Source organism: Pseudophryne corroboree, chromosome 4 (assembly GCF_028390025.1).
Source record: "Pseudophryne corroboree isolate aPseCor3 chromosome 4, aPseCor3.hap2, whole genome shotgun sequence".
In the NCBI taxonomy this organism is placed as follows: Eukaryota; Metazoa; Chordata; class Amphibia; order Anura; family Myobatrachidae; genus Pseudophryne; species Pseudophryne corroboree.
In genome coordinates this window covers 322048978-322076813 of record NC_086447.1, presented here as the reverse complement: position 1 = coordinate 322076813, position 27836 = coordinate 322048978, and the positions used below count along the sequence as shown (strand labels likewise).

Below are 27836 nucleotides of genomic sequence, written 5' to 3'. Positions count from 1 at the left end.
CTCTCTCTGCACATGTTATATCTGCCCCCCCTCCCCCCCCCCCCCTGCAGTGCACATGGTTTTGCCCAACTGCCAACAAATTTGCTGCTACGATCAGGTCTGAATTACCCCCGTAGTTACCTCTACCATGCACACACTATAAACTTAGAAGTAATACGGGCTGTACGAATGGTGTAATTGTTAGCATTACTGCTCCACGACACTGAGATCATGGGTTTGATTCCCACCATGGCCTTAACTGTGTGGAGTTTGTATATTTTCCCCGTACTTGCGTAAGTTTCCTCCCACAACCGAAGAATATACTGTTAGGTTAATTTGCGCCCAAAAAAAGAAAGAAAAAAAAAGAACCCTATTGGGTAGGGCAGAGTAAATGGGCCAAGTGGTTCTTATTTACCATCAAAATCGAATCTAATACTAATAAAAGGGTAACTGTTTATTTCACTTATCATAAGACAATATAAGTATATCTAATATACATTGCTTAGAAAAAAAATCTATTTAAAAAATAGTAGGAAACTGAGACTCGGGGACTGTACCCCTGATTTCAGCAGGCGTTATTTGCTTTGGTACTAAGGACTTCCTGTGTACATTCCTAATCTGTGCTGGACCTCTGCTTGATCTAATAATTTAGCACAAGTGTTACTGCTTGTAACTGTAATTGTTAAAAGAAAAGGGGGTTATACTTCAGCAGGTAATTGTGCCGTGGCTGAAGTTGTGAAATAGGAGAATTGTTTTGTATGTGTAAAGTAAAAGGGAACAGAGGCCAACTATGGCAACAGTCCTGTGATTTAAAGTGGTGAATGAGTCACTTGTAGCACCGATCACTTGAGATCACTTGAGAACATTTCATGTTACTCAACTGATGGCAGAAATTAGGAAATGTTTAGCTAAGACTTTTCGCTCATTGCTTAATTTTATCATTTTGAAACTCTTTGGCTATATTCTGTCAACCATTAATGCAATAGCAAGAGCTCTCATTTCCTGCATTAGGTTTCCACTTCACATTTTATAGTGTCACAAGTTCTTAGTGCATACTGCTGTGTCAGTCACGCAGGTCACATGCAGGGTAATTAATAGTATCCACTGACTACAGGAAGACAGCTATGTATATGATGGGAACAAATCTTGTACAGAATCATTACAGTGGAAAAGGGTTCAGTATGAATTACCGGTGGCCGGGATGCCGACAGCGGCATCCCGGCCACCAGTATGCCAGCAGCGGGGCGAGCGCTCGCCACAGGTTATATTTTCCTGGGTGTCATGGACACCCACAGAGGGAGAATAGCCTGTCTTGCCAGTATTCCGGTGCCGGCATTGTACTGCTGTGCGTGATTCTGGCGTCGGCATTGTGATCGCCGGGATCCCGCGAGGTGGTGTCTTAACCGCTTCCCGTGGCAAAGTCCAATAGTTTGAATGAGATCTCCTAACACACATATATGGATTGGGTACAGGATAGCTGCAGTCAGATGCTGGTGGTCAGAATACCTGCACCGGCATCCCGACTCCTTGTAATCCCGACAGGGGAGCTGGAGGCAGGTAACCATAATTCTAACCCTCCCCCTAATCCTAACCCTCCCTTCTTGCAGCCTAACCCTCCCCCCACGGCCTAATCCTCCCTTCCCCGCAGCCTAACCCTAACACTCCACCTGCAACCTAACCCTCCCTGGCATACTTACATTCGGGATTCTGGCTGTCGGGATCCCGATGCTGGCATTCTGACAGCTGTCGGGATTCTGGTGCTGGCATTCTGACAGTTGTCAGGATTCCGGCGCCGGTCTTCTGACTGGCAGGATCCCAGCTACATCCCACATATATATTTTACCCAGTCCACCCTTTCTAAATATACCTGATAAAATATTAAACCCTAAGATTATGTGTGTTTTATCAAAAATAATAATGCTTCTTTAGATTTGTTTATTAAGACTACATTATAAACCTCATGCAGTGTAGCCCAGAGCTTCACACATTATACAGGGGCAGCATAACCCTTGGTGCACACTGATGTTGTTTTTTTTGTCACTGCCCTCAGTGCAGTCCAGAGCTCCTAATATAATACAGGGGCAGCATAAACCCTTGGTGAATACTGGTGCAAATAAAAAAAAAAAATGTGTGTGTATTTAGGGCCAGGCTATACCACCGCATTAGTAATATAAATGCTGTGTAAGTTGGAATGTGAAGTTGTCATTTGTTAAAAGATAAATATAAAAATATAAATAAATAAAAAAACAAAGAAGAATAAAAACAATTTGTGTGCCTTTAGAGCCAGGCAATGGCATTGTCATGCCACCCACTGCATTAATAATATAAGCGCTGTGAGTCAATATGGATCACGATCAGTCAATGGAAGAGCAGGAGCATCAACAAAGTACTAGTACTGGAGATGCCATCTGTAGGCTGAAAATTTTGGGACATTGTTGGCATTCAGCAGCTTCATATAGGAGATTTCAGCGGCTGCAAGAACAGTTCAATTTGCCATGCCACCAACTGAAGCAAGATGTAGTAACATAGTGAATTCCACCCTTCATATGCTTCAGCGAATGGATGAACAGCAGCTAGCCATCCAAGTGTACACAACAAGCCATGACATAAGGAGGGGGGGTGCGGTCATGTGACCGTCACTCGGGATCCCAGCGGTCACCAATGCCGACGCCAGAATCCCGAGCTATCACAATGCCGCACGCCTGAATGCCGACAAACAGGTTTATTCCCATAGAGTGGGAATAGAACCTGTGGTGAGCGTATCAAGCCACCCGCCCACCCCCCACCCCCTCCGCCGGCATTCTGCGGCTGGGATCCCGCGGTCAGTGTGCTTTACCAACCCAGGAGAGGAGGGGGAATGTACCTTAGTCCAGTACAGTGGAGAATACTTTCCATCTTATGAAAGGTACTGAAACCATTTGAAGTAGTAACCTATGAAGTGAGTTCAGTCACTGCCAGCTTGAGCCAGGTGATTCCCTTAGACTTATGGAAAGGCAGCTCAAGAAATTGTAGGAGGAGATGAAACAAAGTGATTCCGCTAAGTATGTTGGAGATCAAGTTCTTTATTTGCTTCTCCAAAACCCAAGGGTTGTCAACATCTTGAAATCGGGACACTACATTTTGGCGACCACACTTGATCCTAGGTTAAAGTCATATGTAATATCTTTCCAACCGACACAGATCTTAAGAGATGCAAAGAGCATCCCACTGTAGTAACAAAACAACACTTTTAGCTGCCTTAAGCCTATTGGTGCCTTGTTTTGTGGGGGCTTCATAGCCTTTAAACGTGCCTTTTATTCTAGCCTGCCACTCCTCCTACCAGCTTTGCAGTCCCTGATACTCCTTAAGGACAGTGTACATTTTTACAGACGATACTAAAATATGTAGGGTAATCAAGTCAGATGTGGATGTGATGGGCCTAATTCAGACCTGATCGTAGCAGCAACTTTGTTAGCAGATGAGCAAAATCATGTGCACTGCAGGGAAGGGGGGTGGGGCAGATAAAACATGTGCAGAGAGAGTTAGATTTGGGTGTGGTGTGTTCAAACTGAAATCTAAATTGCAGTGTAAAAATAAAGCAGCCAGTATTTACCCTGCACAGAAACAATATAACCCACCCAAATCTAACTCTCTCTGCATATGTTATATCTGCCCCCCCCCCCCCCCCCCCCCCGCCTCCCCCTGCACTGCACATGCTTTTGCCCATCTGCTAACAAAGTTGCTGCTACGATCAGGTCTGAATTCGGCCCGGAGTCTCTTCAGAGCGATTTATTTAAACTGGAAGTTTGGACAACAAAATGGTGCATGAGGTTTAATGCGGAAAAATGTAAGTTATACACTTTGGGACTAAGAATAAACATGCAACCTACCAATTAAATGGGGGAAATATAGGGGAAACTGTATTAGAAAAGGATTTGGGGTGTTCATTGATAGTAGATTTAGCAGCAACACACAATGTCAAAGTGCAGCAACAAAAGCAAATAAGGTGTTAGCGTGCATGAAAAGGGGAATTGAGACAAGGGATGAGAGCGTAATCCTGCCACTGTACAAATCGTTGGTACGGCCGCATCTTGAGTATTGTGTACAGTTCTGGGCACCGCACTATAAAAGAGACATTAGAACTTGAAAAGGTTCAGAGGCGAGCTACCAAATTGATTAAGGGGTTGGAGACTCTGGACTATGAGGAGAGGCTTTCTAGATTAGATATGCTTACACTAGAAATGAGACAACTAAGAGGAGATATAATTAATATTTACAAATGTATAAAGGGGCAATATGCGGAGCTATCATGTGATTTGTTTACTAAGAGACCTCTACATAAAATGCGCGGACACCCGCTAAGGCTTGAGGAGAGAAAATTTCATACTCAGAGCAGGAAGGGATTCTTCACTGTAAGTGCAATACGAATATGGAATACACTGCCAGAGAAGGTTGTAATGGCTGACTCAGTTAATGCATTTAAAAATGGGCTAGATAAATTTCTAACGGAAAAAGATATACGAGGATATAGCCTTTAACCTGAATAGAATAGGGAATACAATATAAATCAGGTTGAACTCGATGGACTACTAGTCTATTTTTGACCTCACCGACTATATTAGTATGTTACTATGTTTACCTTCTCTACATAATTATGCTAATTACACTCTGTAATTATGTATTTATGCGAATCTATTGATGTGTTAGTTAGAGATGAGCGGGTTCGGTTTCTCTGAATCCGAACCCGCCAGAACTTCATGGTTTTTTTCACGGGTCCGAGCAGACTCGGATCTTCCCGCCTTGCTCGGTTAACCCGAGCGCGCCCGAACGTCATCATGACGCTGTCGGATTCTCGCGAGACTCGGATTCTATATAAGGAGCCGCGCGTCGCCGCCATTTTCACACGTGCATTGAGATTGATAGGGAGAGGACGTGGCTGGCGTCCTCTCCATTTAGATTATAAGAGACTGAGAGAGATTTACTGGAGCTGACTAGGAGGAGTACTGTTACTGTAGAAGTGTAGAGACTGAGTGGAGAGAGTTTACTAGTGAGGACAGTGCAGTTTACTTTATAATCCGTTCTCTGCCTGAAAAAAGCGATACACAGCACACAGTGACTCAGTCACATACCATATCTGTGTGCACTGCTCAGGCTCAGGCCAGTGTGCTGCATCATCTATTATCTATATATAATATTATATATATCTGTCTGACTGCTCAGCTCACACAGCTTATAATTGTGGGGGAGACTGGGGAGCACTACTGCAGTGCCAGTTATAGGTTATAGCAGGAGCCAGGAGTACATAATATATTATATAGTGAGTGACCACCAGACACACAGTGCAGTTTATTTAATATATCCGTTCTCTGCCTGAAAAAAGCGATACACACAGTGACTCAGTCAGTCACATACCATATCTGTGTGCACTGCTCAGGCTCAGGCCAGTGTGCTGCATCATCTATATATATTATATATCTGTCTGACTGCTCAGCTCACACAGCTTATAATTGTGGGGGAGACTGGGGAGCACTACTGCAGTGCCAGTTATAGGTTATAGCAGGAGCCAGGAGTACATATTATATTAAAATTAAACAGTGCACACTTTTGCTGCAGGAGTGCCACTGCCAGTGTGACTGACCAGTGACCTGACCACACTGACCACCAGTATAGTTAGTAGTATACTTATATTGTGATTGCCTGAAAAAGTTAAACACTCGTCGTGTGACTTCACTTGTGTGTTTTTTTTTTTTTATTCTATAAAAATAAAACTCATTCTGCTGACAGACAGTGTCCAGCAGGTCCGTCATTATATAATATATAATATATACCTGTCCGGCTGCAGTAGTGATATATATATATTTTTTATATCATTTATCATCCAGTCGCAGCAGACACAGTACGGTAGTTCACGGCTGTGGCTACCTCTGTGTCTGCACTCGGCAGGCAGTCCGTCCATAATTGTATACCACCTAACCGTGGTTTTTTTTTCTTTCTTTATACATACATACTAGTTACGAGTATACTATCTCTTTATCAACCAGTCTATATTAGCAGCAGACACAGTACAGTGCGGTAGTTCACGGCTGTGGCTACCTCTGTGTCGGCACTCGGCAGCCCGTCCATAATTGTATATACCACCTAACCGTGGTTTTTTTTTCTTTCTTTATACATACATACTAGTTACGAGTATACTATCTCTTTATCAACCAGTCTATATATTAGCAGCAGACACAGTACAGTGCGGTAGTTCACGGCTGTGGCTACCTCTGTGTCGGCACTCGGCAGTCCGTCCATAATTGTATACTAGTATCCAATCCATCCATCTCCATTGTTTACCTGAGGTGCCTTTTAGTTGTGCCTATTAAAATATGGAGAACAAAAATGTTGAGGTTCCAAAATTAGGGAAAGATCAAGATCCACTTCCACCTCGTGCTGAAGCTGCTGCCACTAGTCATGGCCGAGACGATGAAATGCCAGCAACGTCGTCTGCCAAGGCCGATGCCCAATGTCATAGTACAGAGCATGTAAAATCCAAAACACCAAATATCAGTAAAAAAAGGACTCCAAAACCTAAAATAAAATTGTCGGAGGAGAAGCGTAAACTTGCCAATATGCCATTTACCACACGGAGTGGCAAGGAACGGCTGAGGCCCTGGCCTATGTTCATGGCTAGTGGTTCAGCTTCACATGAGGATGGAAGCACTCAGCCTCTCGCTAGAAAAATGAAAAGACTAAAGCTGGCAAAAGCAGTAGCACCGCAAAGAACTGTGCGTTCTTCGAAATCCCAAATCCACAAGGAGAGTCCAATTGTGTCGGTTGCGATGCCTGACCTTCCCAACACTGGACGTGAAGAGCATGCGCCTTCCACCATTTGCACGCCCCCTGCAAGTGATGGAAGGAGCACCCGCAGTCCAGTTCCTGATAGTCAGATTGAAGATGTCAGTGTTGAAGTACACCAGGATGAGGAGGATATGGGTGTTGCTGGCGCTGGGGAGGAAATTGACAAGGAGGATTCTGATGGTGAGGTGGTTTGTTTAAGTCAGGCACCCGGGGAGACACCTGTTGTCCGTGGTAGGAATAAGGCCGTTGACATGCCTGGTGAAAATACCAAAAAAATCAGCTCTTCGGTGTGGAAGTATTTCACCAGAAATGCGGACAACAGGTGTCAAGCCGTGTGTTCCCTTTGTCAAGCTGTAATAAGTAGGGGTAAGGACGTTAACCACCTCGGAACATCCTCCCTTATACGTCACCTGCAGCGCATTCATAATAAGTCAGTGACAAGTTCAAAAACTTGGGCCGACAGCGGAAGCAGTCCACTGACCAGTAAATCCCTTCCTCTTGTAACCAAGCTCACGCAAACCACCCCACCAACTCCCTCAGTGTCAATTTCCTCCTTCCCCAGGAATGCCAATAGTCCTGCAGGCCATGTCACTGGCAATTCTGACGAGTCCTCTCCTGCCTGGGATTCCTCCGATGCATCCTTGCGTGTAACGCCTACTGCTGCTGGCGCTGCTGTTGTTGCTGCTGGGAGTCGATGGTCATCCCAGAGGGGAAGTCGTAAGACCACTTTTACTACTTCCACCAAGCAATTGACTGTCCAACAGTCCTTTGCGAGGAAGATGAAATATCACAGCAGTCATCCTACTGCAAAGCGGATAACTGAGGCCTTGACATCCTGGGTGGTGAGAAACGTGGTTCCGGTATCCATCATTACTGCAGAGCCAACTAGAGACTTGTTGGAGGTACTGTGTCCCCGGTACCAAATACCATCTAGGTTCCATTTCTCTAGGCAGGCGATACCGAAAATGTACACAGACCTCAGAAAAAGAGTCACCAGTGTCCTAAAAAATGCAGCTGTACCCAATGTCCACTTAACCACGGACATGTGGACAAGTGAAGCAGGGCAGGGTCAGGACTATATGACTGTGACAGCCCACTGGGTAGATGTATGGACTCCCGCCGCAAGAACAGCAGCGGCGGCACCAGTAGCAGCATCTCGCAAACGCCAACTCTTTCCTAGGCAGGCTACGCTTTGTATCACCGGTTTCCAGAATACGCACACAGCTGAAAACCTCTTACGGCAACTGAGGAAGATCATCGCGGAATGGCTTACCCCAATTGGACTCTCCTGTGGATTTGTGGCATCGGACAACGCCAGCAATATTGTGTGTGCATTAAATCTGGGCCAATTCCAGCACGTCCCATGTTTTGCACATACCTTGAATTTGGTGGTGCAGAATTTTTTAAAAAACGACAGGGGCGTGCAAGAGATGCTGTCGGTGGCCAGAAGAATTGCGGGACACTTTCGGCGTACAGGCACCACGTACAGAAAACTGGAGCACCACCAAAAACTACTGAACCTGCCCTGCCATCATCTGAAGCAAGAAGTGGTAACGAGGTGGAATTCAACCCTGTATATGCTTCAGAGGTTGGAGGAGCAGCAAAAGGCCATTCAAGCCTATACAATTGAGCACGATATAGGAGGTGGGATGCACCTGTCTCAAGCGCAGTGGAGAATGATTTCAACGTTGTGCAAGGTTCTGATGCCCTTTGAACTTGCCACACGTGAAGTCAGTTCAGACACTGCCAGCCTGAGTCAGGTCATTCCCCTCATCAGGCTTTTGCAGAAGAAGCTGGAGACATTGAAGGAGGAGCTAACACGGAGCGATTCCGCTAGGCATGTGGGACTTGTGGATGGAGCCCTTAATTCGCTTAACAAGGATTCACGGGTGGTCAATCTGTTGAAATCAGAGCACTACATTTTGGCCACCGTGCTCGATCCTAGATTTAAAGCCTACCTTGAATCTCTCTTTCCGGCAGACACAAGTCTGCTGGGGTTCAAACACCTGCTGGTGAGTAAATTGTCAAGTCAAGCGGAACGCGACCTGTCAACAACATCTCCTTCACATTCTCCCGCAACTGGGGGTGCGAGGAAAAGGCTCAGAATTCCGAGCCCACCCGCTGGCGGTGATGCAGGGCAGTCTGGAGCGACTGCTGATGCTGACATCTGGTCCGGACTGAAGGACCTGACAACGATTACGGACATGTCGTCTACTGTCACTGCATATGATTCTCTCACCATTGAAAGAATGGTGGAGGATTATATGAGTGACCGCATCCAAGTAGGCACGTCACACAGTCCGTACTTATACTGGCAGGAAAAAGAGGCAATTTGGAGGCCCTTGCACAAACTGGCTTTATTCTACCTAAGTTGCCCTCCCACAAGTGTGTACTCCGAAAGAGTGTTTAGTGCCGCCGCTCACCTTGTCAGCAATCGGCGTACGAGGTTACATCCAGAAAATGTGGAGAAGATGATGTTCATTAAAATGAATTATAATCAATTCCTCCGTGGAGACATTGACCAGCAGCAATTGCCTCCACAAAGTACACAGGGAGCTGAGATGGTGGATTCCAGTGGGGACGAATTGATAATCTGTGAGGAGGGGGATGTACACGGTGATATATCGGAGGATGATGATGAGGTGGACATCTTGCCTCTGTAGAGCCAGTTTGTGCAAGGAGAGATTAATTGCTTCTTTTTTGGTGGGGGTCCAAACCAACCCGTCATATCAGTCACAGTCGTGTGGCAGACCCTGTCACTGAAATGATGGGTTGGTTAAAGTGTGCATGTCCTGTTTATACAACATAAGGGTGGGTGGGAGGGCCCAAGGGTGGGTGGGAGGGCCCAAGGACAATTCCATCTTGCACCTCTTTTTTCTTTTCTTTTTCTTTGCGTCATGTGCTGTTTGGGGAGGGTTTTTTGGAAGGGACATCCTGCGTGACACTGCAGTGCCACTCCTAGATGGGCCCGGTGTTTGTGTCGGCCACTAGGGTCGCTTATCTTACTCACACAGTCAGCTACCTCATTGCGCCTCTTTTTTTCTTTGCGTCATGTGCTGTTTGGGGAGGGTTTTTTGGAAGGGACATCCTGCGTGACACTGCAGTGCCACTCCTAGATGGGCCCGGTGTTTGTGTCGGCCACTAGGGTCGCTTATCTTACTCACACAGTCAGCTACCTCATTGCGCCTCTTTTTTTCTTTGCGTCATGTGCTGTTTGGGGAGGGTTTTTTGGAAGGGACATCCTGCGTGACACTGCAGTGCCACTCCTAGATGGGCCCGGTGTTTGTGTCGGCCACTAGGGTCGCTTATCTTACTCACACAGCTACCTCATTGCGCCTCTTTTTTTCTTTGCGTCATGTGCTGTTTGGGGAGGGTTTTTTGGAAGGGACATCCTGCGTGACACTGCAGTGCCACTCCTAGATGGGCCCGGTGTTTGTGTCGGCCACTAGGGTCGCTAATCTTACTCACACAGCTACCTCATTGCGCCTCTTTTTTTCTTTGCGTCATGTGCTGTTTGGGGAGGGTTTTTTGGAAGGGCCATCCTGCGTGACACTGCAGTGCCACTCCTAGATGGGCCCGGTGTTTGTGTCGGCCACTAGGGTCGCTTATCTTACTCACACAGCGACATCGGTGCAAATTTTAGGACTAAAAATAATATTGTGAGGTGTGAGGTATTCAGAATAGACTGAAAATGAGTGGAAATTATGGTTTTTGAGGTTAATAATACTTTGGGATCAAAATGACCGCCAAATTCTATGATTTAAGCTGTTTTTTAGGTTTTTTGGAAAAAAACACCCGAATCCAAAACACACCCGAATCCGACAAAAAAAATTCGGTGAGGTTTTGCCAAAACGCGGTCGAACCCAAAACACAGCCGCGGAACCGAACCCAAAACCAAAACACAAAACCCGAAAAATTTCCGGCGCTCATCTCTAGTGTTAGTATCAGTCTGTACTAATGTAGCTTGTTGCCTGTTTTATTTCCCTTCTATCATGCTATGGATCCCATGTTCTGCCTTATAAATAAAGTTAATTTCACTAAAATAAATATTGGGACAAGTTACTATGTAGTTCCTTCAGGCTGCACCATACAGTGTTTTATTGTTCCTTCAAAGCAATAATTACTTTTATTTATTAATATCCTTGTTTAAAAAGACACAGTACTGTGACAAAGTAACATATAAGGCTGTTATAATTATAGATGAATTATGGCACTGTTTCTTTTAATATCTTTTATTCCTTTCTATAATTTGCAGGAAAGTAAGGTTTATTACATCAATGAGGTTACCGTGAATTTTTCTTTGGCATCTGCAGGTAGGATATCTTCTTATACAACAAAATCGTCTGATGATAAAAAATATGTCATCATGTTGGCATGTAGCGACATATGATCTTATTGCTGAGCTCATGGGTTTGATTCAAACTATGGCCCTAACTGTGTGGAGTTTGTGTATTCTCCCCATGCATGCATGGGTTTTCTCCCACAATCCAAAATATACTGTTATGTTAATTGGGATGCGGTTATGTGACTGGCGGTCGGGAGACTGACGGGATCCCGGCATCTGAAAATCCCGCTGGTTGTCAACAGGGACTATTCCCATATCCACGACACCAGTAGAGTGGGAATAGAATCTGTGGCGAGTGCAGCGTGCAACTGAACCCGCTGCGTGGCGATCGCAGCGAGCATACAAGCGGCTTCGTTGCGCCCCCCGCTAGCCATGTAACAGCCGGGATCCCGCCATCGGTATTGTGACCGGCAGTCTCCTGACCACCAGTCACACATACCCAACCTGGTAATTGGCTCCCAACAAAAAATTAACCCTAGTGTGTAAGTGTGTGGCAGTATATGTGTGCACAGCAGACTAGACGGGCCAGGTAGGTCTTATATCTATATATAGGTCTGTTTCTGTGTAATCCTACAACCAGTGTCAGAGTTGCACAGGAGAGAATGAGGGGGAGATAATACAGCAGAGAGAGACAGTGGCGGATGGAGAAGGAGGGGTGGGGAGAAAGTGTCATGGTTGGGAAGAGAGTAAGGGTGGGAGAAAGAGAGTGAGGCAGTGACTTTTACTTACGGTAGGCAGGGGAGGCAGAGCCTGACCTGTCACACTCCAGTATACATATATTTTACTATAAAAATTATCAGAATGATACAAAGAAGATATTTTAAGTCCCCTCCTATACGGAAATAAAGCATATACTGCTGCACATTTCTATCGTGCCTACATGAACCATCAGGTTCATATGTACAGTATATGTGTGATACTAGCCAGTGCCTCCCCAGCCATTGACCTCACTGCACATCACTGGAATGAGGAGAAAATGACGGTCAGGGAGAAGAAGTGAGATGGCAAGTAAAAGAATTAGAGAAAAAATAAATCAAAGCAGGAAAACACCAGGCATTACGGCGTTACAACTAGTTTACTACTAATGATATTACACTAGTAAAGGGACTTGGTATATGCTGGGTTACCTCTCTCAGCCTCCCGCTCCTCCCCATCCTTCCCCCTCCCCACTCCATCCCTGATTAATATTTGCTCCATTCCCATCTCAAGCAGAGTGATCCTCTATTTCCTAAGGAATGTCTTATCACTGCAATGGGAGCTGTTGGCTCCTGAGGAGAGCACCCCGGCTCCCATTGCATAATTTGGAGAAGTGACAGACCTAAGCAGATTATTATATAGATCATATTAGACATGGGGTGTAGTTATGTGACCCGCCGGTCACAATACCACCCCCTACATCCTACACCCTGACAATCCCAACAGTCAGCAGGCCGACTAGCAGGGACTATTCCCAATCATGGGTGTCCACAGCACCCATAGAGTGGGAATAGAACCCACTCGCCACCTAGCCTGCAAGGGGCTTGTTGTACTCGCGTCCCCCCAGCCATCTTCATGCCGGGATCCCGGCGTCGGTATGCTGACCTGATGGTCTCCTGGCCGCCGGTCACGCATACCCAATCCATTAGAAATAATAGCTATAAAACAAACATGTCTGCACATAGAAGAAAGACTGGATGCTGTCTCCCACTGTGTTCTTTTCATCTGTCTGCAGAATTGCTGTGACAGGTCATGATTGAATTAATGGCTTGTCCTCTAATAACAATAAATCCATTTTATTATGTTTTCATTTGGTGGATGAGTCTGTCATTGTTCCTAAAATTCTTCATCTTTCACCTCCCGTATTTCCTGCAACACCATCACCTGTGTAGTCCTACCAGGGGTAGCCAACCTGGTCCTCGAGAGCTACTAACAGTTCCTATTCTCCAGACCACTTAGCTGGTGCACAGGTGTAGTCATTACTGCCTGTCACATATTCAAACATGTGGTGCATTAATTCCTAATGCTGGGCATACATGCTACAATTATCTGGCCGATATGCCTGATATCAGCTGATACGCCAGATAATCTCAGCGTGTATGTGGTCGACTAACCTGAAAATACCGATCGGTCAGGCATGCCAGATTGTCTATGACCAGTATGTCTCTCTGATATAAATTTTGTCCGGTAAACCGCATTGAGCAGTATATGCCCTACTGCGGCCAACCGACAGCCATTCCCCTGAAGGAACAGGGAAATGTCTCCTCCCCGGGGGTGGAGGGCCGAAATCCTGTGACCTACATTGTGAGAGATCTGGCAATGTATGTCTCAGAAATCGGCAGTGGCAGTTAAAATGCTTGTCAGGCATTTTATCTGCCCATGTATGCCCGACATAACCGACACATGAACTCGAGGACCAGGGTTGCTACCCCTGTGGACCTACACCATGTCATCTGTGTGTCCATATTGTCTAGAGCTGTCCACTGGGGTTTCTAGTTTCTACATACCATCACATCTTCTACACCTTATAGTGGACAAATGCACCTACAGCTCATCTTGCATTCTTCTACCATGGTACCACTTGAGGACACTACATATGGCCACTTCTACATACTAACATATATATATATATATATATATATATAAGATTTGGTATCATTGATTAACCGTGTCCACTATCTGTTTGCTTTCAGGACACTGGAATGGCACTGCTAGTAAACTGAAGCTGCTAAGTACAGATGAAGGGTATTCTGTGAAGTGTAAAAACACACCAACAGTAAAGCTGGCAAACAACATGCAGCTTGTAATGTCTAATGTGAAACTCCAGGCTTTTGACATAAAAAATGGGGATTTTGGCAAAGGTAAGTGCACAGTTAACACAATATACAGTACTATCCCCATTTGATATAACAGGTATCAATAAAACAAGAGCCATTAGTTTTTACTTTATACATAGAAACTCTATGGGGGGAATTCAATTGCAGATGATAACTCGTTTTTGGCGTGAAAAGTTCTACCTTCATGAAAAGTGGTTATTGGCCAATTCAATTGCAGGTGAAGTTATTGTGATAATTCTCCATAGGATTTAATGCAATTTTTTTTTTCACCATCTCGTGAGCAGGTGCAAAGTTAGGCAAAATCTTTATTTTAAGGTAAAAATGTCAGGGCTTGGTTCAGAACCAAGTGGGACAGTTGAGAAGTATAAAGGTTTGACATTTCTAAGAATATACAGTCAACAGTCATATTCAGCTTCTTCAAGTTATGTTATCAACATACCAGTTTAACGTACCCTCAGTCTCACCCCCCTCCAACCACTATCTGGCTGACCTTGCCCCTTCCTGCGTATCATGGCTCCATTACAACCCCCCACCCCTCCTCATGTCCAGACTTTGTCCTGACCCATCACCACTACGTTCCAATTAACCCCTTCCCTCTGTGTGGCTCCATCCTGACCGGGTGCCCCCATTTCAAATACTTACCCCGGTGGCTGGTCTTTCGCTCCCAAGGCTACCCTACCATCTTGCAGTAGGAGAGGTTGGGGCTCACATATTGAGGGTATAGAACAACCTTACACAATTACTATGTATATCTATTAATAGATAAACTAAATAATTATAAATCACTTTCTTAATATACTTGTACTATTTAAACCAACATACATTACTTATTTTTGAATTAATAAACCAGCTCCTGCTACATTGTGAGGCAGCCATGATCCTTTTCACAGCACAGTGGCCCTCAGCCAGATGTGCTCGGAGTTACTTCTATGTGATCAGCAGCGATAGCTCTAATGTAGTAATGCAGCAGAAGGTGTGCTTGCATTACTGATCCGAACTGCATCTTTGGGTGCAGTATTGGATCATCTCCAAACCATCCGCCGGCTGCATGACCCATGGGTTCGCGCAAATTGGCCGCCGCATTTGCTACACAGAGGCCAGGAAATCTCTGTCCTCTGACAGAGATCCTGGCCTCTTCCTTCCCCCGCAAAGCTGGCAACATGCCTCCGCTATAAGAAACAGAGGCCCTCCCAGCCCCCAAATGGCATCAGACTGTCAATCACTGACTCCTTCGCGTGGCAAAGCCATGCGTGACCAAAAGGGATGTGGCCTATGGAAAAGGGACATGGCTTAGTGGGGGTGCTGTTTCGTGAGCCACGCCCCCATTTTCTTGAGGTGGCATGGCCAGTGCTCTGTGAGCTGCTGGCATGCCCCAGTCCCACTGCCTCCACTGAATAGACTCTGCATAGTGATTGACAGGAGCCTCCCTACTACCCCCCACACACACACACCGTGGGACACTGCAACACGTGAGTGGGACAGTCCCGAGAAAATCGGGAGAGTTGGGAGGTATGCTTATGCCGTCCTGTGTCAAACAATGTAACCCGTACTGCACATGTGCAGTACGTGTCTGGCACAAAGTAGTGAATGAAGGCCAATGGGTGTTGTCAGTTACGTAATCACTTTCTCAAGTCACTTCAGTCACACGCATACTTTTCATGGTGAGTCTCATCATTTAATGCTTCCAGGGATTGGGATGGAAAATTATCATGAGTAAAATACAAACATATATGCTGTTAACCCACTAAGGCTTATTTACTAATATTATATTTAGCGGCAAATATTACACTGTTCATCAATTAGCAATTAACTTGCATCTATTTATTACTGGAATAAAAGAGTCTGGTTGGTTGCTGTAGTTTACCGCATATTTTGAGTAGAAATGCCAAGCTCTTACATAAATCCTTCTTTCCTGTGATCTAGATTTAGGAGTTTGTACTGTGGGGTGTATTCAGTTGCGATTTATATGAAATTTTAATCCATCGTTAATCAGTGGTTTTGAAGCACAAACTCCATTATTTATTAATTTGTGGTTTGCATAAAATTATATCATTCGGCTTTTTTAAAAGACACAAATGACCTGTGGATAAGCACACACTGTACACTGTAAACTGGTCATGTAAAAAATGCTCTCACTACTATTTTAACTAAAATCTGAATTCCGAACCTGGACTCAGTTTGGACCGGATCTCCTCTGAAGATTTGAATCAGGTTTTAGTTCGGATTTACAAAAAATGGGTAGATTCAGATTTCTGGAGAACAGAACCACACAGCTCTATATGCTTTTATGAGGCATAGTTGTAGAACAAGCACCGTTATACTATATATGTATCATGCTGTGTATATATCATGATGTGTATGTATCATGCTGTGTATGTATCATGCTTGGGACACTGCAACATTTATGGATCCCAGGTCACAAAACAGGCGCTGTAGTCTGCAAATTGTCAGCTTGAAAAAAGGAATTAAATTAAACTTTGTCAAATTGCAAAAAAAGATTGATTTTTACATTGTGGTTTAGAAAAACCATACTTTAGTTCACCCCCCATGTGTTTCAATGGTTTGCATATGTAGTGCTTGCTTGCCGTGTATATTTATAAATATGCATGTATATTCCAGCTATTGTTTTGTTTTTAAACAGAACTTTCAAATAAACGAGCCATATATATATTTCAAATAGATTTCACATCTGAAATAATCCTGTGCCCAAATTCTCCTTTTAACTATAAGAAATAAGGACTACCCACCAAAGACCTAACAATGATGTGAGTGGGAATTTAGGCAAAGTACTAAGGAGCATATTCATGAACATTATTTTTACAAAAAAAAAAGTAAAAAAGGGTGTTTTCACACTCCTATAACATTATTAAAGGGTGTTGGAAACAATTTTCGTGAAAAACTTCTCCAAACCCTTTAATTATATATTTTTTAAGTAACCCACATCGCCTTATAATGGAAAAAGCTATATGGCCGAATTTACTAAAAATATATATTTTTAAAACGCAGCATTGTGCGCTGTGATAATAACGCCAGCTCCAGCTGGCATAATCACAGGGCAGCACTGTGATAAGCAGCCTTTTGCACAGCTTTCTGTGCCTCCCGGCAAAGTGCGGGACCGGGCTCCGGTGACTACTCTGTGTTTCTGATGGACACACAAGCTGATCACCTTTAAAAAAAAAAAAAAAAAGTTTTTGAAAAAGAAAAATTCATACTTACAGCACCAGTCCCAGGAGCCAGGGATCAGTGTTCCGGTGAGCGCTGCCAGGCACCGGTTCCTCCATGTGCTGTGCTGTGTCAACGCTTTGCAGTAAAGTGATGCTGCAAAGCGGCAGCTCACTTCACAGCATCAGGGGTTAAAGCACAGAAACAGGATCCGGCGCCTGGCAGCCTCCTGCAAGCAGCGGACACTGGTTCCTGGGACTGATAAGTATAAATCCCCTGGGGGAGGGCTGTTTCGCGGTGGTAGTCGCGATGGGGGGATCCCAGAAGGAGGTAGCGAAGGATGGTGGTGCATGAACAGCAGGACATCTGTTTTTTTTAATGAAAAATACCCCAATGATGCTGCGGAAAGGCATCTCAAGGACAGAGCTTTCTCGTAAGCTCTGTCCGTGCATGTGATAATTTATACATCCAGGCAATGTACTCAATGCATTGCGAGTTTGGCAGATATTATCACCTGTCATCCGCTTCATCAGATGCGGATGATGATAAATTGGCCCCTAAAAGTGTAAAACCCCATTAAATATCACTGACATCACTTCCATAGGTGCAGGGGGCGGTGTCTTTCTTGTCTCTTCCATATTATTTTTGCCATTGGGTGGTAGTCGGGGGCCCTTACATATGTTGCTATGCCGCCCACATATGTCTAGTTACACCCCTGCTGACATATGTATTTGCAGGACATGTTTATTATATTAACATTAAGGGCTTGATTCAGTTAGCCGTGGTAACTAACAGGGGCTAATTGGTCTGCCGATGCTATTCAGTTACAGCCTGCGGCAGCGCACATTACGCTTGCAGGCTGCACGTAACACAGATTTCTGTTTGAGACCGAACAAGGCTTGAACAGAAATCCGCGGAAAGTGTCCTTATCGTGGGTGCCGCAAACGCGTTAACCCATAGCTGCTGCCACTTATTCCCAGAACCTATGGTTTAACACACATTAGTGGCACATTTACTGTGCGAGAAAAAGGGTCTGTAATTGAATAACCTCCAGCGTAAAAGCCCGCGGCTACTACCCTTTTCCCCGTGTGGTAATTTACAGCGGTTAATTGAATCCGGTCCTACCTGTGCTTTGTTTCTATGAATATGTACTTTGCTTTTGGGGACATAAATTATTCTTTCACAATGTGTCCGGCACTGAAATGCAACTGCTCAAAAAGATCATCTCTGAGTATTAACATTTCACGTGCAAATCTCTGCTGTGACTTTAATTGCAGAAACAGTCTGTTATCCAGACAGAAACAAAATATTAGTTCCAGTGGGTGTGGCCTTGGCGATTGTGGGGCTGATACTAATTATCCTTCTCGTGTTCCTGCTTGCAAGAAGAAGGCGGATGTCAGGATACGAACAAATATGAGACTTTCCCATTCACCATTCAAAGCTGACTACATCTATCTCACATTAACCTTTGTTGTGGCCCCTTCACTCCTGCAAGTGATAGATATGAATCACTTTACTTGCATTGAAATGTCACTTTGTAATATTTGCTATCCTTCTTGCAATACTGATTGGTATGGCTTTTTGTTTAACAGATGAACACTACGAGAACCTAACATTTTTATTATAGTTATTAGAAGATCCCCTAACAATAAAATAAACTTTTTATTCAGACCATAACAGAAAGAGAATGTTCTTGTTGAAATGCTTCTCTGCAAGTGTGTTGTTTCCAAGTTCTGCAGTGTACACTGAGTGGCGTCCGTACAGCGCCTGTTCCAGAGGTGGATGCAAGTAAAACACCAGGCTCAGTATTTTACTTCTATGCATGAGGTCCGACCAGAGCCGACCATAGGCATAGGCAAACTAGGCAATTGCCTAGGGCATTTGATATGCCTAGGGGCATCAGCAGCTTCTGCTGATTAAAATGATATGTGGCATGTCTATATTCTGTATGTAGCATTTCATATGCAGATACAGCTACAGTCTCACACAGTATATTGGCATGCTGCATATTATTTTAATCAGCAGAAGCTGCTTGTGCATCCTAGCCACATAGCAATGCAAATAAGATGCATTTTCATTAAAAAAAAGGTGCCCGACGTTAGCATTGAGGCAAGATTTATAAGGAAACATCCGTATCCAAGCAGAGGCAGAGGTCACAGTGTTAGTGGCAGTGTGAGTTCTGTGTAAATGTGAGTGGGTTGGTTGTGCAGTAGTGTTCGGAATATGAGTTAGGAGCATTATGTGTGTCATGTAAAAATGCATTAATAATGTGCACATATGTGTAAGGGGCACTATGTGTGTCATGTGTATAAGGGCATTAGTAATGTGCAGCATATGTGTAACAGGGTACTACTGTATGTGTGTCATTATGTGTATAGGGGCACTAATAATGTGCAGCAAATGTGTAGGGGGCACTATGTGTGTCATGTGTATAAGGGCATTAAATATGTGCTGCATATGTGTAAGGGACATTACAGTATGTGTAAAAGGGCATTAATAAAGGTTGTCATAATGTGTAAGGCGCATTATGTTTATAAGGACATTAATAATGTTTCTCATGTGTAAGGGGCATTACTCTGTGGCATTATGTGTATAAGGTGCATAAAGAGCAATAGGGTGTGGTGTAATGTGAATAAGGAGCAATTCAGTGTGATGTAATGTGAATAAGTGAGTCTACTGTGAGGAGTAAAGTTTATAAGGTAAAGTGATACTACTGTGGGATGTAATATGAATTATGGACACTATCGCATGATCAAATGTGAATAAAGTTGCAGTACTGTGTGGCGTAAATGGAATTGGAGTTACTATTGTGTGGCCATGCCCCTTGCCAGCAAAAACACACCCCTTTTTGGGCTGAGCGTCAAATGTGCGAACTGCTCCTATTTAAAATATAGGGGGTACAAACACCAAAATAAGGACTGCTATGGGTGAGGGGTGATGGTGCTGGGAAAGAGGTGCAAGGTCAGGCGAAACCAGCGGTGGTACTAGGGGGCATCAGCGAAAATCTTGCCTAGGGCCGGCTCTGGGTCCGACACACTACGCTTGCACAATGGTGGTTATGTCCGGGTGGTGGTGGAGGGGGTGGCTTTGATCGGAATTACATGGAGATCCATTCAAAGCTGGATTAAGGATCCGGTAAGCCGGGGCACTAAAGAGCAGGGGCCCCCATGGACTAAAATAACGATATATATATATAGTTCCAATAGTTTGCCACTCCACCTACAACAGTATGTGCCCCGTGCCCTCTAGATACAGATGGATATGTCAAACCAAGACACAGGTGGCAGCACTCATAGACTTTTTCAAAGTGCTAGTGTATTAAAGCGTCATAGATACAACCGACGCCTGCTGTATCTATGACGCTTTAATACACTAGCACTTTGAAAAAGTCTCTGAGTGCTGCTGCCTGTTTAGTGTTTTCAGAGATATATATATATATTTATATATATAATGTATACAATATGGTGATGCGAATTTAAGTCACTTAGAGGCCGATTTATCATTGTATATTTGCGGCTTTATCCCTGAATACACCCATTTTCAGATGGAGAGATTTTGAATTATACTGTTAGCTAATAATAAAAACAATCTCATGATGAGATATCACAACTTGTGATAAGGTGTAATAATCTAGGATTCTATAGAACTCTAGCATGTGCCACCTTATCACGAGTTGTGATACGTTATGTTATTGTCTCTAACATATAACGCAGTTACGCAAATGACTGATATATATAATAAATGTAATTCCAGTTATATACCTTCCATTGTGCGTGTTGTAGTCCAGTATAAATAGTCATTTCTCATTTCAGTTCTTAGATTATTACTTACAAATTTAATTGAAGTGCATTCCTTCAAGATTTCCTTTTCTCTAAGGTGTACACTATGGATCAAATGAAATAGGCTCGGATTTGCTGGTCCCAGTGCGGTATTGGCAATACAGTCTAGTATTGCTCTAAAACTAATTGGTCTAATTGCACCAGCATCAGCAAATCAATGCCTATGACATTTGGGCCTATATCTGGACTTGAGAGACGTAGCTTACCTAAACACACATGTGAATAGGGGCAATGAAGATAAAGGGAGACGCTTTTCTCTGCAGTTACCTCCTATCCCCATTTGTTCCCAGTAGATGTTACTCTTTAGTAACTATTGAGACTTGTTGGTTGCACAATATGAATTTCTAGTCTAAAGACATATCACATCAAGTGTAGATATATGTAGAATTAGGGACCTCATCCCTATTGGTCATCTGCTTGCTATAAGGAATCTTGTTATAGAGCACGTAGCAGTTCTTTTCCTCAGGTACAATGCAGGCTAATGCCCCTCATAAGAAATGTACCATGTTGATTATAAAAACAAGCATTTAATAACACTACACACAATTAAAAACACAGACCAGTGTGTCTATTACCACCCAACATTGATGGAACGTGCAATATAGTACATGACAGACTTAGATGGAACCCGGGTATAAGTCTATCCCGCCTAAATCGCGAAAAAAGTTGGTGAATAATAACACTCCTATACCCACTCAACCAACTTGTTTCATCTGCCCCTGCAGTCTAGTTCAAGGTAAGTCTTACCGGCGGTTGAGGTGTATGCACTTATACTCGGGGTCCCTAAAATGGCACAATTGCTAAGTTCCCCACAGCGTACATAGGACATAGGAGTGGACAGACGTCTGTTGTAAATCAATTCACTTAATACGAGTGCTGTATTGGACTTAAACCCCAGAGGGAGAGTACTAATACTGTGGACAGATGACAGCTTTGAGGTGATGGTGGGACTCCTGGTCACTACTGTGTGTAGCTGTATTACACATTGAGATCTCCAGCTACAGTGATGTGCAATGCTCACCAATGTCCCACAGAGATATCAGAGCTCATGAAGGACATGTGTGACTGCCAGCATCCTGTGAAGAGTGTTTGGTGATGCCGGGATACTTCTCCCTTATCTCTACCCATAGTATGTTTGGAGACACTCTCTATGGCTGCACAACTGCTTAGTGGCCTCACACTTGTTGTAAATTGATTTCAAGAGCTTGATTTGCTTCGACAGTGGTTTTGATGAGGGGCGGCTAGTGAAGAATGGGCCAATACTATTATGTGGGCAGGAGGGAGACACTATAATGGTGGCTGTAACACAGAGAAAGAGGAGACCCTATCATGTGGAATTTGATGGGGCTAGTTACAGGTGTATTAGCTCGTGGCAGACACTGTAATTAGTTAAAGGAATGGTACTTTTGCCATCATAAGCAGTTCAGTCACAGTCAGCATACATAGCAGAACATCTGTGAAGACAAACATCTAAACGATTACCAGGATGCATGTTCCGCGTCTAGCCACACTCACATTAATGTATGGTAAAGACACTGTAGATCTCTACCTTTCTTATGGTTTGTATATTACTCACTGTGTGTAGTCTGTGTAAAGAATATGTTTGTTGTGTATGTGTGTGTTTATATTTACTTCAGATTAGTACACTTGTGTTAATTGTAGATAGCTTCTTAACTTCCATCACACTACCTGCTACTCTGTGTTTGAGAAAATAATGATTCTTTAACCCACTTCAACCCAGGAATGTATACACTCGTATTATGTAAATATAAATAACATTTTCCAAGCCATAATAATTTACTGGTGCCGACATAGTATTCACCACATTGCACCAAATCTACATGGTGTGTATTTGTGCATCATAGACAAGAGTAACATGTAATTCCTATATACTTCCCACCACTAGAGACAGAACCAGGGTGATGTTCCGCAGTAATTCAGTTATGTACTGGAAGAGCAGTGTCTAGTCTGATTAGCTGCCAGTAGGCCTAATTCAGTGGCCCGGAACCAAGGCTGGTAATGGCAAAATTAGGCCCTATGAGTCTATGTAAACATCCACAGTTTAAAAAAAAAATAATTAATTTAACAATTTTTTTAGTAAAATGACATGTAGAAATAACACTTTGTTATTATTTATACAATATTTTACTGAAGTATAAATGTAAACAGCCACAGGAGAAGTAGTGCGTTGTTCCTATAAGTCAGAAATTAAGACGTCTTATGAGTATTGAAATCACTGGCGCAATAGTTTTGTGCTATGACGTAATATTTGACTGTCATACAAATAAAAAGGTTCCTGAATTTACTGACAGTGGAACTTCTGAATACGGTTTACATATATTCTTAAACACAGCTTTTATATATATTTTTTTTAAATTGTAATTCCTTAGACCACTATTTTTCACATTGCCAAAATGGATAGGACTTCCTCCTGTGCTTTACACAGCAGTTCACTGTCTCTCTGTACAGTACACAGGCAATGTGATAGTTACCAGCTTGTCACAAACATGACCTGTCCTTTCCCGTGCATGAAAAGCCTAACCCTAGCCCACCTTTCCTGCAAACTAACCCTAACCGTCCACTCCCGCAGCCTATCCATAACCCTCTCCCTAGTACCTAACCCTTACTCCAGTACTTACCGTCGGGATTCTGGTCGTCGGGATGCAGCTGTCTGCATTTTGACTGTTGAGATTTTAACCACCAGGATCCTGACCGCATCCCAATATGACGTGTATTCTATTGGTACCGTTCCCAAACAAACACAGGGTTAAACGTTCAGAGGATGGATAAATACATTGCATCAAATTGTTACTAATTCCTCTCTGGATATTGAGGTTTTTTTTAAAATAAAGAAATAAAGTGAAATATTATAGTTTTGTTTCTGTTAAGCAACAAATATCTTACGGTGATTTGTTTTATCTTTACAGAGGAGATGTGTACATTCGATCGCAATATAGTAGCTGTGGCAATTGCTGTTACTGTAATCATTGTTATTATAATAGCAATAGTTATCTACTTCATTTGGCACAAGAGAAGATCATCTGGATATCAACATATATAGTCAGTGCAAGAATAACAATGAAGACAAGGAAACTTGAACATATAGTAGTACACCAAAGCATACTCAAAGAAGGAAGATTAAAGACTGTAATAATGCAACTTTCTTATTGGGATCTATTAGCAATCTGAGCACCAGAAATAATTACATTTGTTGGTTAACAATAGACAGAAACACCATTTTGGAGAGTCCTCTACCAAACTGCTTTCAGATGAATCCTTCACCACCTACTATTTCTGTGACACTTAGTAACGAGTTGTCCCTAGAAGTGTGCATCTATTTCGATAATACTTTCCCAGCCATTTCCAGTTTAATCCTGGGGGTCAACTCTAGCACCCATGGTAATGTTTTAATATGATTGATTACTTTAGAATTGTCTACATGCATCTAATACGGTATAAAATGTTAGGAAATATGGCATATGTGTACAAAAGATTCACTGGTATTATTGTAAAATGTTTTGCCAAAGACACATTATGTGGGAATCCACCTGCAGTGAGATGGGAACCCATTTTTGGGTAGTAACCCAGTTTAAATAATCTCAATTTAGATGGCTTAACTCGTGTATTAATAGGACTCCTACAGTGGTGCTCCTCACTGCTAGGGGCATTTTGTAATCATCTTTGCAATAACACAAGGTACTATAAGGGTGCTGAGATGTTCCACTCTCCATGCTTTCCAGTTCTCACTAGTCATCCAAATATCTCTATTACTTACATGCTAGATATATACACTTTCTGCAGCAACTGCTGATAGGCAAGTACAGTATATGGAGGACAGTTCAGATTCCTGCAGGAGATGAGCAGCATAGAAATGGTCCCAGCTCACTGTACTAATCTTTAGTCATCAATGCCTTGGGAATGCAGAGCTAAATACTTCTTACGATGTACTAGATTTGTAACTTTAGATGGAGAATCTTCTTTAACTATTCTGTTATTTATAGTTTGAGGCACTTTGATTTCCACTAAATTGAAATCAGTTACTAACTGCTACAGGTCATGTTCTCAGGGCACGTCTAATGAGTGACATATAGCAAATACCATGCTGAAAAAGAATGCTGGGAACAGATGATAACAAGTAGGTTCTAAAGTATTCAGATACAGTACAAATATCACTGGAGAAGTTAAAGTATAACTCCACTCCAAATGAAAAATTAAGCTCTGGGTGAAGTTACAGTTAATATGACGCAAAATTGTACATACCATGGATGCAGCATATGCCAGATCTGCCATGATTCTTTCTTTGTGTAAGGATACCACTATGCCATTGTTTCCCAACCTCAGTCCTCAAGGCAGGTGTTAGTGATATCCATGCTTGAACACAGATGGTTACATCAAAATAGCTGAGGTACTAATTAAGATACCTGTGCTCAAGTATCGCTAGCCATAAAACATGGGGCCTAATTCAGACCTGATCACATCAGCAAATTTTGCTAATGGTCAAAACCATGTGCACTGCAGGTGGGGCAGATATAACATGTGCAGAGAGAGTTAGGCCCTTGGTCTGTTAATGTGCATTGAGGACCGTATTTGGGAACCCCTGCTCTATGCTCTACTCTCTTCTCTTGTAAGGAAAAGACTGAGTGGTAAAAGGGAGCTGTTTCCTCAACTGCTATGTAACTTTTTTTTATATATATACAATTAACTCTCTAATCATTAATTTTATTTTTTGCATGGGTTTCTTCTTCAAAACCAAATATAAATCAAGAGAATGTGTTATACTATTTTTAAAGTGATATTACTGAGGAATACAATTGTTGCAAGATACTAAGTTAAAAAAAATCATTAATTGAATAATATGTGACATTTGCCAGATTTAGCTAGACTTGACATTATGGGTACTTTTACTGTATGTAATGCTACAAAAACATTACACTCAAGATGAATTTACATTTTTACATAATTTTTGTGTATGTCTCTTCTTTAAATTGCAGCTGTTTAATGTTTAGTCTTAAAAAGAATATTTTATGGAATTACAGTACTTTAGAAGATTCAGCTCTCACTTTTTCTTTGGGAAATTAATTTTTTATGCAATCTTTGTGGCAGATTCAATTCCCCACTATGTTTATTGCAAGGGTAATGCTCCAGGTTTAATACCAGAAGCTATTTAATTATTAATCAAGTTACCTGTGTGGTAAACCCATGGGTAACGTGTTAATTCATAGATTCTGCATTAATTGTCTGGAATCTATGGGTTACCCCACTAGCTAAGTCCCAAAGGGTGCATTTAATGCAGATTTTTCCTATTAGCTGCTGAGGCTGCATGGAAAAATCTGCATTATGTGCGCCATCTGCGGCTGACTATGCTGGATAGCAGCCCTTAATTGAATAGCTCAGTGCTGACAATTAGCCTTGTGGTAAACCAAATGGATAACTGAATCTGTCCCTTTTGTATATGTAAAATGCGTGAATTTTAGCAACTGAAATAGTTATAGATTTAAATGAGTACTTTTCTCTTTCTTTTTAAAATCCGTTCTGAAACATGAAAGCAAGCTAAACGACATTGTTTTAAATACAATAAAAAATGAAAGTGAAATGGTCAATATTTGGTTGTAAAGTTGTTGCAAAGGAAATATTTATCTTTGTTTATAAACACCAGGCACAAGTTTGGGCAAGCAACGTTGCTGCTGGTTGAATAAAGGTAATTATTTACTTACAGGGTAATATTCCACAGATAAACATGTTGGTTTTCTCCCACAAATATCTTTATTATGGCATGAACCAATACAGTATATGTCATTCAGATTAAAGCTGGACATAAGAAAAAAATCTGTCAGTAAAAGGGAGTACACAAATAAGAAAAATAGAGTTGGGGAGCAGGATATAATTCCTGAGGCAGAAAACAAGTCCACATATGTTCCACATTTTCTGAACGTAAAAGTAATAGTTAATTTGAGCTAAACGTCATCATCAAACAAACAACAAATGCCATTGCTTATTTGGGGCCAGAGGTCAATAATCCATCCACCAAATTAGATCGGATGTAAGGGTTTTAGGGAGTGAATATCATGTGGGGAATGTAAAAATGGGAGTAGATGTGGTCAGAGGACAATAGGACTATGATCCCCTAACACAGTGGTTCTCAAACTCGGTCCTCAGGACCCCACACAGTGCATGTTTTGCAGGTAACCTAGCAAGTGCACAGGTGTACTAATTACGCACTGACACATTGTAAAAGGTCCACAGGTGGAGCTAATTATTTCACTTGTGATTCTGTGAGGAGACCTGCAAAACATGCACTGTGTGGGGTCCTGAGGACCGAGTTTGAGAACCTGTGCCCTAACAATTGCTAATAATAGCATGTAGTGAATTGGAAACAGCACAGAATAGCCTGCTTGGTCAAATGGGAAAAAGTGTGAATAGATTTTTCCAGCATTGACATAGCACATGGGTCAGTAGCACTTTATTCTGCATGGCTTAAAAACCAGTCCATGTTGAACTACTGCAAATACATGCAGGGATGGCAGTGAGTGGAATCCAGACCGACTAGCAGGTGGCACTGTGGTGTATAGTCTCATGACTATGTCATTATGGTACACTCTCTCTTAGGAGACACTCGGGCATGTCCTTACAGTCTTGGGGACAGAGAGGAGGACAAGCGGTAAAGGCATGCATGCACAGTGGCGCATTGTATTGAAGGTCGTGCGTGGGCAGCAGTGCACCTTGGTTACTATGGGGGCTGCACAGCTACTAGGAGACACAGGACTGGTCAGCCAAATAGCCAAAGTTAGCTTAGTGGGCAGTACCGTTCAATGGAATTATACAGAAGAAATGGAGTCACATTATTATGACCAGCAGCTAATAGCCAGAGTAACAGCCGTG

General features: G+C 42.8%; 1 protein-coding gene across 2 annotated transcripts in view; it reads left to right on the top strand.

Moving 5' to 3' along the window:
* The window catches only part of LAMP3 (lysosomal associated membrane protein 3), a 43817-nt gene extending 17260 nt beyond the window's left edge, over nucleotides 1–26557 (top strand). Inside the window, exons 4-6 of one of the 2 annotated variants that reach the window (XM_063916342.1) lie at nucleotides 11054–11111; nucleotides 13813–13980; nucleotides 23885–26557. In XM_063916342.1, coding sequence (XP_063772412.1) covers nucleotides 11054–11111; nucleotides 13813–13980; nucleotides 23885–24018 — 360 coding nt within the window. In that variant the 3' untranslated portion in view covers nucleotides 24019–26557. Of the gene's footprint in view, nucleotides 1–11053; nucleotides 11112–13812; nucleotides 13981–18395; nucleotides 19036–23884 lie in introns of those variants that run through there. The other variant, XM_063916341.1, reaches the window with a different exon arrangement.
* Nucleotides 26558–27836: the final 1279 nt, after the last annotated feature.